The sequence below is a fragment of the Monodelphis domestica genome, chromosome 6 (assembly GCF_027887165.1).
Source record: "Monodelphis domestica isolate mMonDom1 chromosome 6, mMonDom1.pri, whole genome shotgun sequence".
In the NCBI taxonomy this organism is placed as follows: Eukaryota; Metazoa; Chordata; class Mammalia; order Didelphimorphia; family Didelphidae; genus Monodelphis; species Monodelphis domestica.
This window is the reverse complement of record NC_077232.1, coordinates 267,647,002-267,660,476: the sequence shown is the minus strand read 5'-3', so window position 1 is coordinate 267,660,476 and position 13,475 is coordinate 267,647,002. Positions and strand designations below refer to the sequence as shown.

The 13,475-nt window shown below is 35.6% G+C and overlaps 1 protein-coding gene across 12 annotated transcripts in view; it reads right to left on the bottom strand.

The window, feature by feature from the left end:
* Window positions 1-13,475, bottom strand: part of MAPK10 (mitogen-activated protein kinase 10) — a 154,079-nt gene that overhangs the window by 45,586 nt on the left and 95,018 nt on the right. For 10 of the 12 annotated variants that reach the window (XM_007495941.3, XM_056803197.1, XM_056803198.1 and 7 more), the window contains 4 exons: window positions 11,499-11,557; window positions 6,704-6,842; window positions 5,807-5,972; window positions 2,600-2,671 (listed from right to left, as the gene is read on the bottom strand). In XM_007495941.3, coding sequence (XP_007496003.1) covers window positions 2,600-2,671; window positions 5,807-5,972; window positions 6,704-6,842; window positions 11,499-11,557 — 436 coding nt within the window. The remainder of the gene's footprint in view (window positions 1-2,599; window positions 2,672-5,806; window positions 5,973-6,703; window positions 6,843-11,498; window positions 11,558-13,475) is intronic. The other 2 variants (XM_056803202.1, XM_056803196.1) reach the window with 1 other exon arrangement.

Genomic DNA, 13,475 nt, shown 5'->3' with positions numbered 1-13,475 from the left:
GAGGTAAAAGTGGTGGAGAAAATTATGAATTATGTAACCATGGAAAAAAATTATAAATTAATTAATTAATTTAAAAAAGATATCCCTTATATCTATCATATAAGCAAATGGAAAAGGTTCTTTCTAACTACCTAGAGAGAGGGCAGCTTGATTGTGCCATAATGCCTAGAGACAGAAAGACTCATCTTCCTAAGTTAAAATATGACCTTAGACACATAGATTGTAAGCTCCTTGAAGGCAGGAACAGTCTTTCTTTTTATTTGTATCCCCATTGTTTAGCACAGTAGATGGCATATAGCATGTGCTTAATAAATATTTACTGAATTAAACTGATTGCTGAGTGACTTCTCTTATACTCCACTTCTGTTTGTTCCTCTGCTGAGCTAGACACTCTTCAAAAGCATCTGTACCATCAGCTATTTCCAGGCTCAAGCTTAACTGATATAGTTCTGAAACTTGCCCTTTTACCTTTCTTCCCTCTCCCTCTCTCTTTCCCTGACCCTCCCTTTCTCTCTCTCTGTCTCTCTCTCTCTCTGTGTCTCTCTCTCTCTCTCTCTCTGTCTCTGTCTCTGTCTCCCTCCCTCTCTCTCTCATCAAATAGCTATATTTGACCCGTAGTCATACCCTAGTTTTGCTATCTATATCCCCAATCCATAACATTTAGTTTGTCATATTTAAAATCAACAACTGCTTGTTTCAACATTCCAGCCAGATTGACCCCCAGCAGCTATCTCTATGAAAAAAATACTTTCTTTCTCATTTACTACTATTCTAATAAATGAGGGCAGTGACTTCCCCAAAGTCACAGAATTAATTACTATCAGAGCAAGTATTAGAAACCAAGTCTCTTGTCTTTGAGCCCATTGCCCTGGGACCTGTCCAAGCCAAGAACTCCTCTGGTCCTTATTATCTGTTCTGCTCCTTCAGCACTTATCATATACTGCCTTGTGTTAGTTTTCTCTTCATATCTAACTGCTGATTGATTGAAATTTGCACAGACATCACAAAAGTGTTGTATTGACATTAAACATCATCACTTGGGCATTTATACTATGAGGTTCACAGTCAAACTAATAAACCACCTCCTATTAATTGAGAACTCTCTTTTTGAGTCCTGTGTGCTATCTGCCCACTCAGAATGAAATTATGGCTCTTGTGAATATTAGAATAGAATAACTATTATTAGACTTATTAGAATAATTAAAATAACAGAACAATGAGGCTTATAGCTTAACTTGACAACAAATATTTAAGGGACAGTATGTTGGCTACTATAGAAGGATTATCAGTTACTATAAAACTTGACAGTAATAAAATATAATTAACCATAAAACTACAAAATTTGGCAACAGGAGGGGGAAGGGAAATGAGGGACAGAAATAAGTTTGATTCTTGGTAAAACTTGTGTGGAAATTTATTACATGTAATTGATAAAAAATCAAAAATGAATAAAATAAAAACATATCATTTTGATTCAGAACACACATCATTAACCTGCAGAATTTTAGGTATCATTATGAACATAAATTATAATTTGGCTATAGATATATAGAAATACTAGTCATTAAGTTTTTTAGGTTAATTAGGCACCAAATTACCAAGCATTTCTGTACTTTAGAAAAATCCACTTTATTAGCAGAGAAGGATAGGTGGAATAGCATCTAATCCAACCCCTCCATTTTACAAAGGAAGAAATTGAGTCCCAGGCAAACCAAGTGATGTCTTGCCTAAGATTATAGACATAGTAAGCACAAGAGGTAGGATTTGAACCCATGTCCTCTTAGTCCAGAGCCAATGCTTTTACACTATATCATGTTTATGTGAATTTATTTGTACACTTCAGGAACTCATCCCACATGTAAATCCAATGCCTTAATTCTAGAAACATCTGAAAGTCATTCATTTTCTTTCAGCCTTGCTTTAAAAATAACTATCAGTTTAGATACTATTAAGCCAAGATTTTTCTTCTAGCAAAGTCAGCTAGATGCAGTACAGTCTATTGGCACATATTTGCCAATACTGTTGCTTAAAATGCTAAATTCAGATTGGGGAAAAAATTATGTTGGTGATCATTGGTCTTGAGAAAGGAACATTCAATTTTATCTTGGAGGAGCTCATATTTCATCAAGATTCGTTTAAACCCAAAGTGCAATAACATGTGGACAATTATTATATCAGCACAAATCCACACATTTCTAAATATAATAAGAGCAAGAAAACAATCACTTATGGAAAGAAACCAATATATTAGGGGGAAAGAGTTGAAGTTCCCTCTCCATTGATATAACGGTGTTACTCAAATTTATTTTCCATTCTCTAGTCTTGATTTTCTTCTTTTGCATAACAAAATAACTATATGTCATATTGTTTAGGAAATGAGGTGAAATATTTAAGAAAAAAATAATTTAAAGTCTTATTAAAGAAACCAAGATATTATTAATTTTGATTCTCCTTTTCCCCAGATGCCCTAATTTTTGAATACATTATTATTACTGTCATTGTTACCATTCTAAGTCAACTTTTTGCTCCTACCTTTTCAGTCCTGGAATAAGCATAATATGTTTAATAGATTAAGATAAAACAAAAGGCACAAGGATACAATCCCTTCCTGGAAAGAGGATTTTGTGGCGAACCATTTCTCCCATAATGCATCCTACAGACCATATATCCACTAGAACAACAGAGAGTAGTAAAATGAAGATGGGGATAAAAAAAAAAAGCAGAGTTAACTAAGGCAATTTATTCTTAAAAGAAAGGGGAAAACAGATTGATTAGAAAACACCATTTTTTACTTCCCATTGAGCAAGGACTAAAGAAGAGAGGGAAAGAATTCAGTAGAAATTTTGAAAAAATAGCTGCAATTGTAAGAACTTAGATTAAATCAACAAACAATTCCTTCATATTTCGAATGCTTCATGGAAGTTAGATGAACAAGCTTTTTTCTCAGAGAGTTTCTCTGACACCGTTGATAGAAAAAAGAAGTAAACTAAAAGGAACCCCAAAACAAGATCAACTAATTGAAAGGATATTGACATTAAAGATATCTGTAATTTTTCAAAGTAAAGCAAATGGCTAATAAACTACTAAACCCAACTGAAGAAAGAGGAAATTTCTCATTATTTTTCATTCCCCTCTAAAATAACTACAACTTGAGTAGGACTTTTTGATCATTATCCATTTCCATTTATAATGAAAAGAGAATAGATCTCTATAAAGGATGGGAATTGTTAACATTTTCAGTACTGCCTAATAATCTGAGGTGTGTGCTAAGAATTAGTTCTTGGGCTTGGGCCTTTCAAAACTATAAAAGGACCTAAATTTCTCTGAAAAATTTCAATCCCTAGAAACTCATTGTTTTGCCTTTCCCTCACAGAAATTGGGAATATTTATGTTCCAAAATTTAGACATTCTTCATCTTTCAAAAAAAGAAAGGTCTAAATCAAAATTCATACTGAGGGAGCCTTTTTATTACAAAGGCAAAAAGAATTTGGCTCTTTTTCCAGGTTTTCTGGAAAGTTTTTTTGCCATCTGGAATTCTCATTAACTGTTTTTATAAGTTCCATAACTTTTTTCTTCTCATTTCCATCCCTCTTTTATTATGTAAAAAATAGATAGCAAAGGATTTTTCCCCCTGTAAAATGAAATAAGGGTAAAATATTTCTTTTAGGAAATGAGGGGGAAGTACTGGGCACAAAGGATGATAGGATCATGTGTGTCAGGTGAGGTATAAATAGCTCCCTTCTGCTTGAAAGCTTTCAGGCTTCTAAGGAGAGTAGAGGACCAGATGCTTATGCTTAGTAGATCTGACTACAACTTTGTAAATCACTTATATAAGTTTTTAAAGAGGGAAAGAGAAGAGTAGGAAGACCTCATGTCAATGTTACTGAAAATTCAGATCCTCAAATACACTTTCAATTCTTGTCTTTAAGAAAAAATAGTTTCCTTTTAATCTAGAAATTTTATTTTGCTAAGTCTGAAAAGTTTCTCCAAGCTCATCTGCCCCCTGCCCCAGCTTCTTTTTTCTTTCAATGATATACTTTTGCTTCAATTTGTGATTTGAAGAAAGTACTAGAATTCAACCATTCTTGGTAAAAATGTCTCAGAGCTCAGATTTTGTTGCAAATCTCGTCTTTATTCTCTTCTAAACAAATGCACCAAAATGCTGCCTGTATATCATCCAGAATGTTTTCTTGAATAGGGACAGTAATTAATATAGTCTTACCAAAAAAGTTCATCTGAAGAACTAAATGAAAGTCAATAACTTTTGTTTAACAATCTGATATTATAAATATCAAATTTATTTTTATTTATTATTATTATTATTTAAAAAATAAAATAAAATTATAAAATAAAAATCTGAAATAAAAACTTCATGGGAGATTCATTTCATTAACAAACTAGAAGGCCCTTTTTTCAACAATTGGGTTTTTTAAAAGGAAGGAAGGAAACAAGGACTTTCTACTACTGACTATTTAATTACTTGCCTACTATGTGCCAGGTACTGTTCTAAGCACTTTACAAATATTATCTCATTTTATCCTTACCTCAACCCAGTGAAGTAGGTGCCATTATCTGTCCTTTACTGATAAGGAAACTGATACAGATGTAAAGTAAGTGACTTGTTTATGGTCACACAGTTAGGAAGTATCTGGGTTCCAATTTGAACTCAATTCTTCTTGATTCCAGGCTCACTACTCTATCAACTGTACCACTTAGCTACCTCTAAGAGCAAGACTTATTTATATGTAATTCTCATTTAAAAGACAGTTACTGACTTTCATTTAGTTCTGCAGCATTGATGGGGCTTATTTCAACATACTGCTTTATTTCCAAAGTTCCAAAGATCAAAGTGATAGAATACTCTCTTTTTAAAGTTATGTTTCATCAATTGCATTTCTGAATTAACATAATTTTACTCAATGGATTCAATCTGCAAAGTATCTTGGAAGTGTACTTATGTCTGATAATATTCATAAATATAGCATTTTCTTTACATGAGGAGATTTTCTTTTTTCTTTTTTTTTAAACCCTTACCTTCCGTCTTGGAGTCAATACTGTGTATTGGCTCCAAGGCAGAAGAATGGTAAGGGCTAGGCAATGGGGGTCAAGTGGAGGAGATTTTCTTAAGGGAAATAAATAGCATAAGACATTTCTTTTGGCCAGAACTTTTTATTTTTTTTGCATTGTTTTTTGCATTGTTTTTGCATTTTTCTAAACAACTAAAGTCTTTAATGTCACTGACAGTAATAATTAAAAATGACTTTCCATATCCAGAATAATTTCATCTATTGACTTACTTATAGAAAAAGGAAGGTGGCATTTCTGCCAAGGATTTTGGAAATCTTTTTTAAAATTCCTTACTCAATTATCCATCTGACAAATGAAGAAGAGAAATGGATATAGTTTTTACTCCCTTTTTCAAGATTTTAAACTGAAGGACTATAGTATTTGGTTCCTAAGACAGTCTCAAATAAATCTTTATTCAGTATCTATAGTACAGGTATGATAATTATATTATATATATATATATATACTTTATAATTGCTTATTCAGATTCTTTACCTAGAATATCCTCCTTATCTGATAAATATCTTTGTAGCTACTCTATAAAAGGTTCCATCTTTGCAGTTTCCTTTTGATTTCAAAAGTAATGAATCTAAACAGAAAATGTGCATAGCAAGTCAAATAGCCCATGTTTTTTTAAAGTTGCAAATGCAAATGAAAGGAACCTCTTCCTTTCCAATCTTTAAAAGGTAAGTTCTTTTCCTTGCTATGTTTTGAGTCTGCTTAGGAAGGCCATCCCTACCATTCTCTTTGTAGCCCATTCCCAGGATGACTTCCGGGGCTCTGTAATAACGTGTCACCACATATGGAGTCATCATGAAGCTTGTGCCTGCAGTCCTGGCCAATCCAAAGTCTAGAATTTTCAATGTGCAATCAGATTTTACCACAATGTTACTGGGCTTTAAATCCTGTCAAAAAGAACAAAGAAGAAAGAGCCATCAATATTAAGAATGCCATTTCCTTTCACCAGATTTGCATAGTAAATTGGTCAGTATCTTCGAATGACAATCTATTACCCCCAAGGGTCTTGTTTAAGATGCTATGAAGAGCTGAAAAGGAAATAAAACATGGTTCCTTTTTGCAATTCCTTTTTAAATTTATCCTTTTAAACAATGCCTTCAGGAGCATCTTCTGAAAAGAAATTCACTATTATCAGTGTATGCTTTTATAAAACAACTTCATCTCCTCCTGAAGGGAAAAAAAAAGGTTTGTATCCCATCTTATTTATCATCATCCTTTAGGTTTCTTCATGTAGCCACAAGTCTACACCTGATGGTTCAAGTGATGAGAAAGTAGTAATTGAGGGCAGCTCACTTTGTTCTAGAGAAAAGGATGATCTCATTTCAATAGGACCTATACTCTCTGTTAATAAAATAACTGTGAAGAAAGAGACTATTTCATAAGCTGACTTCAGAAATTGACTCTCTACAAGATGATGCATAACATAAAATATGAACTCTGGAGGAATCACTGTTGTTTTTTTCCTTTGCAAACAAGGTAAGGGATTCCTGCTGCTTAATCACAGCTTTACAATTGCTAAGAAAAACCACAATTATTATTTGTTTCCTTCCTAACCATTATAACCCTTCTTTGTAATATTAAGGTAACTCATTCATCTTTAATAATTATGGGCTCTTACCCTGTGGATGATCCCAGCAGAGTGAAGGTGCTTGATGCCACATAACATTTGGTACAGGAGGTAAGACATGCGCTCATGGTCCAATTCCATTTGAATGACCTGGCACAAGTTTGCATCCATCAATTCCATCACAAGGTAACTGAAGAGTAAATCCTCAATGTTATTTCCAGATTATGAGATATAGAAATCAATTTTGAAAATGAATGAAATATGGCATAAGCGCATTAATCATGTTAGAATCTCCTTGGAAATCATTGCTCACATTTCAACTTTCCACTTCTTCTAATAAAGGACATTAAAATGTTTCTAAGAATAAAATTGTAACTATCATTACAAAAAACCACATTCAGACAAAGAAGCATTGTTTTTGGTTAAAGTTGAATTCATCTTCTGCCTATCTGTCCCTTTCAGCAATATCTGCTTATTAGGATTACAATCAGGGAGAAAAGTTTAAATGGCTCATTGTGGGAAAGTCCACGCTACACATTTAGGATATGGCTCAAATCCTGAAAAGGCTGGCTGTGGTCATATATACTTAATAGAGGCCAGTATTTGAAAGAAATCAGTGTCATGGAGAGGGATACATAGAATCAACTGCACTGACATTTATTTTCTTTTGTTTCACCTCAAAACTTGATTCCTGGAGGTAAATATACCCTTTGGGGAGTTTGGTGGTGGTGTTGAGCCTTCATTTTCAGAAGAGGATTAGTGACATTACTGGTGATGACTTGCACATGAATTGAATTTCAATGAGGCAGAGGTACACCAATTCATCAGCCTCACTCTTTCTTCCAGAATCATTATCGTGCAGTACCAGTACAAAAATCAGGATGACTGGGGATGGCCCAGGATGCAGTAGATGACCTTGGTATCTTTAATGCCTGACCAAGCTTTAAGCACTCCACAGTACCTGCTTCAACCCCTTTCATGGCCATTGGAACAAACTATTCTCATCTACCTATTCCACAGTGGGGAAGTCTTCACATATTTGGGGTAGACTGCTCCCTAACTCACCTACTGGGTTTGAAAGATGTTGGTTACCCTCAACATCATTTAGCCTGTCTGTCAAGACAGTTTGAACAGGGTATGACCAGCAAACATGCTAGTTTCTTGGAGCAACAGGTGAAAGTTGGATGAAAAGTGGACACCAAAGGTGAATGAGCAGCCCTTAAAAAATACTCAGCAAGCCCTCACTCCAGAGGTGCTAGTCCTCTCTGAATACCTTACACACAACTCTAAAGACAGGCAAATTCTCCTATCAAAAAGAAAGGAACTAAAATTTTTTTGTCCCCTCTAATCTAAAGACTGAGTGTGAAGCACCTTTCTTTCTTTTTTAAAGTGTATTTTATTTTATTTTCCTAAAGACATCTTCCATATCCTTTCCATCCTGTATCATCAAGTTCCAAGCTCTCTGCTGCTTTTTAGATATGCCTGCTAAATCTTGTGTGATTATGACCATGTCACCTTGACAATTTCTAGCTGGTTGCTGTGTTTTTGCTTTGACTTGTAAGCTCTGGACTTGGGCTACAATTTATTTTGGGGGGAATTCATTTTGGTATTTCTTTTAGGAAGTAACTTTCTAAATCTATTTTGCCCACTTGTTCATAAATCTGAATATTGTTCATTTATGATTTCTTAAAATAAGATGTCTAAACTTTATTTTTTGTTCATATCTTTTGAATTCTTAATTTTCCCCTTGATTTGTTTTCTAGGTCAGTTGTTTTTACTATGTAATACCTTACTTTTTCTTCTATTTTTTAGTCTTTTGACTTTAATATTTCATATTTTTGTCTCATGAAATCATTAACTTCTTATGGTCCATTTTAATTTTCAGGGAGTTTTTTTTTTCTTGGGTAAGGTTTTTTACCTCATGCAAATTTGTTGATTCTGGTTCCAAAATTTTCTTCCATAGTTCTCATTTCTTTTCCTTTTTTTCTTCTCAATTCTTATTTGGTATTTAAAATCATTTTTAGTACTTAAAAAAAATCTTGTTTCTTCTCTTACAGGAATTTTGGTTAGACTTCTATCCAAGCTATGTTTTCCTCCGAGTCTTTTTGTGGAAGTGTCTGGGTTCTCTTCTTTGGGGTTTGTGTCCTTGTCACTACAACTTCTTTTTATGATGGGGTTCTATTTTTGTTTGCTTATTCTTCCAGCCTACTTCTTGATTTTGGACTTTATGTTAGAGTTGGGTTCTGGGAATCAGACTTGGATAGTGAATAACAGAGTTATGTTATAACAGAATGAATAACAGAGTCACCTACAGACGATCAGCACTATCTCATTTTCACTCCCTCCCTCCTCTTTGCTTTTTTTTTAAACCCTTACCTTCCGCCTTGGAGTCAATACTGTGTATTGGCTCCAAGGCAGAAGAGTGGAAAGGGCTAGGCAATGGGGGTCAAGTGACTTGCCCAGGGTCACACAGCTGGGAAGTGTCTGAGGTTATATGTGAACCTAGAACCTTCCATCTCTAGGCCTGACTCTCAATCCACTGAGCCACCCAGCTGCCCTCTGCTTTTTGCTTTTAATTAAGTTTAAAATTCTGAACTCTAAACTAAGAAAGAGAAGTCAGAGGACAGTTTGAATTATTACATAACTACTTGGAACATTCTTTTTTTTTTAATTTTCCATGGTTAAAAGTGTCAGGTTCTTTCCCTACCATCCCCCAAAACCCCTCCCATACCAGACACACAAGTCCATTGGGTTTTACATGTGTCATTGATCAAGACTTATTTCCATATTATTAATATTTGCATTAGGGTGATTGTTTAGAGTCTACATTCCCATTCATATCCCCATCAACCCATGTAATCAAGCAGTTGTTTTTCTTCTGTTTCTACTTGGAACATTCTTGATAGTTCTTGTGGCCATTGAACTTTTATGAATGAAGTTGATGTTCAGAGTACCATAATAATTTCTAAAAAACGAAATTATAGTGGAGATTTCTGAAATAGGAATATAGGAGAAAGACAGTGGCTTATTTGGGGACTCTAAATAAAGTCAGAAGCTGGAAGCAGAGAAGGTATACAATACCAGTTTCAATGGAGCCATCTTTAAGATTACAGCATGAATCGGCAGAAACTATGCATCTCCCCACATATTAACAGCTTCTTATTTGATTTACTGTCCCCTCTAACCACAACAGTTCTTCAAAACATTTTGATCCTTCCTCAAGCCTCCCACAGCTCCCCTTTCCCCCAACCCCTACAGTCTTCTCAACTAAGGATCCTGCCTCAAACTTCTCTGGAAAAAAATGAAGTCTTTCACTGAGAACTCATTCCCCTTCATCTCACATCACCCAGATGTCTTCCGCCATTATTATCTCCTCCTCTCTGTCTACTGGCTTCCCAGGCTCCCTTTAAACCCTGTTAAAACCTCATCTTCTACAAGTGGCTATTTCCTAATCCCTTTTTATTATGGTACCCTCCTTCTATTGATTATCTCCAACTTGTCATATATATAATTTGTTTGTAACTGTTTGCATATTGTCTCCTCCATTAGACTATGAACAGGAACTGTCTTTTGTCTTTCTTTTTATTCCCAGCATTTAGTACAGTACCTGACACACAGTAGGTGCTTAATAAATGTTTATTTCAAAACTGACTGAGTAGAGATGCTACAAAATTCCAAACACACTGGGAAGGAGATCACCAGAAAACATCCATGATCTTATAGCATTAGAAGCATTACCTGCCCCTTCAATCACGAGTTCTGGCCAAACATGCTCCCTATTTATGTGCCTCGTCACACATTCACTGTAGTCAGTTTCCTTCGTGTTCCCTTTCATACATATTGCCTAGGTTTTCCCTCTCTTTCTCTGTTAATAGGCATATTTTGGGGAGAGTGTGCCCCAGGATTGTGGACTATGTACTCTTTCTGTGCTATTTCATTAAATGCTTTTATTTTAAATTATGACCACTGACTAATTTAAAATAGTAAACATATTGGTGGGTCCTCAGGAGCTATCTTTTGATTGGATACCAAATCTCAGGGGACCTTGAAGTTGAGGTAGCTTGCTTACAAGACATATATGCCACTTAAAGAATGTCCTTTGTGTTATATGATGTATTAGGAAGATATTTGCTATCTTTTCTTCATTCTTCTTAAATAGCCAAGTAGAATAGAAAACTCAAAGTTTACTATGAAGCAAGAAAGATAGAAAAAAGTCCCTTTGAGAAATTTCTCTTAGAATAAATTGGCACATTTCTTGGAGACATTAATTTTTTAAAAATTAATTTACTAATAATCATATCTTACCTCTACTTAGGACTTTACAGCTTTCAAAATATGTTTAGCTATATTGTCTCACTTGATCATCACAATAATTCTGTCAGACAGATAGGGTCAGGCATTATTCCCTCATTTTATAGGCAAAGAAACTAAGGTTCCAATGGATCAGTTTACTTGCTAAGACGAAACAGTGAATATCATTAATTCTTAGAGCTGGAAGAAAATTTAGCAGTTATCTGGACCATCCTTTCTTTTTATTTTCTTTTTTTAAACAGGCAAACCACTAGGTCTAGTATCCAGGTTTCCTGGTGCTTACGTATCTCAGTGTTCTTTGCTATAAGTGATAGAACACTAAGCCAAACCATGAGTGTTACTCCAAACAGGAAAGCAGAACCATAGGATGCTCACATTGTGTTATCTTTCATTCAAACGTAGCCCTTTACCTCTTTTCCATCTTAAAATTTTAATCTAGAAAGAACAGTATTTACTTGCTCTCTAAGAATGATTTTCTTTTTCTTATTAAGTTCTATAGGCATGTATTAAACTTAATTACTCTTCTTTTACTTACACATCTTGGAACTCTTCTAGTGATTTCTGTGGTGTGAAGACATTTAATAAACTGATAATCTGAAAAAGAAAGAGGCAATACATTTAAAATGTATTCAACAAGAATTTTTCTCTAACTTTTTTGATAGGCACTCTATACTCCAAAAATCATAATATGTATTTTGAAAGGAATTGGAAAATTGATTTCATGGAAAAAAAGAGAATTTACTTGAAAAATAAAATTGACCTGTTCTCCCACTGAGGTAATTCAAAATTTCTCTACATGACTGCCGCAAACTCTCTAAGGTCTAGAGGAAATATTCAGTGATGGTACAAATATGATTATCTTTCATTGAAGTCAGAGTCCTAGAAGACCAAAGAAGAAATAATAGTGAAAGGAATAAAAGAACATAAATAAGTTCCCAGTGAACTTACCAACATAGTGGGCTTTTCCTTGAGCAGAACCAAAGGGTGCTCTAGCTAAAAGGATTATATAGGAAATAATCTACTTCTCTTCTTTACATTATGCTACAGACACTAAAGTTTATATGGAATGTGTGATAAAGCGATATGAATAAAATGTGGCCATCAACTGCTTCTCATCTTTGATGATATCAGTAGTTAATTAAAATTGGAAGTTTATATGCCCAAAGGGCGACAAAAGAATATCTACCCTTTGATCCAGCCATAGCACTGCTGGGTCTGTACCCCAAAGAGATAATGGACAAAAAGACTTGTACAAAAATATTCATAGCTGCGCTCTTTGTGGTGGCCAAAAACTGGAAAACAAGGGGATGCCCATCAATTGGGGAATGGCTGAGCAAATTGTGGTATATGTTGGTGATGGAATACTATTGTGCTAAAAGGAATAATAAAGTGGAGGAGTTCCATGGAGACTGGAACAACCTCCAGGAAGTGATGCAGAGCGAGAGGAGCACAACCAGGAGAACATTGTACACAGAGACTAATACACTGTGGTATAATCGAACATAATGGACTTCTCCATTAGTGGCGGTGTAATGTCCCTGAACAATTTGCAGGGATCTAGGAGAAAAAAACACTATTCATAAGCAAAGGATAAACTATGGGAGTGGAAACACCGAGGAAAAGCAACTGCCTGAATACAGCAGTTGAGGGGACGTGACAGAGGAGAGAATCTAAATGAACACTCTAATGCAAATATTATCAACAAAGCAATGGGTTCAAATCAAGAAAACATGTAATGCCCAGTGGATTTACGCGTCGGGTATGGGGGGTGGGGGGGGGAGGAAAAGAAAATGATCTATGTCTTTAATGAATAATGCTTGGAAATGATCAAATAAAAAATATTAAAAATAAATAAATAAATAAAATTGGAAGTTTATGAAAATATATCAATAAAAAAAGATATTTGGCGACTTCCAGTCAAGATGGTGGCTTAGAGAAAGCTAAAGTTCAGATCTCCGGAAACCCTTCCTTACCGAACTCAAACTATATGTTCCTAAGGCACTGAAATTCAAAACTAACAACAGCATAGACCCAGGGAATCCTCCTCCTGGACCTGTACCTGGATCAAAAGGTACGGCCCCCCCAAAAGGCAGAACCTGAGATCACTCGGACCTAAGGGGTAGGCAGAAGGAAGGTCCCAGGACCCATCCCCCCAACTCAGAGCGCTGAGTCCAAGGCAGCAGAGGGAACCTCAGAGCCTCAGGGCCGGTTATCCTGAAGGCCACTTCCTGAAAAGAACCTGACCCAGTCGAGGGGGCACCCAGACAGCAGGGAAACATAGAGAGATGGGGGGGGAAGCCCGTAGCCCCCTGACCAGATCCTTCCATCTGAGTCTCACCGAAGGTCCTTGCCTCAGGGCATACTCAGTCCAAGGTCAATCCTATCAGGAGCCCTCAGAGCTCCAAGAAGCCACGGACCCTCCCCTGTCAGAGAGCAGGGTTGTCTGAAACAACAGTAACTCTCAGGGCTGGCAAAAGGGCCTCAGGAGCCAGCTATTCTGAAGGCTGCACCC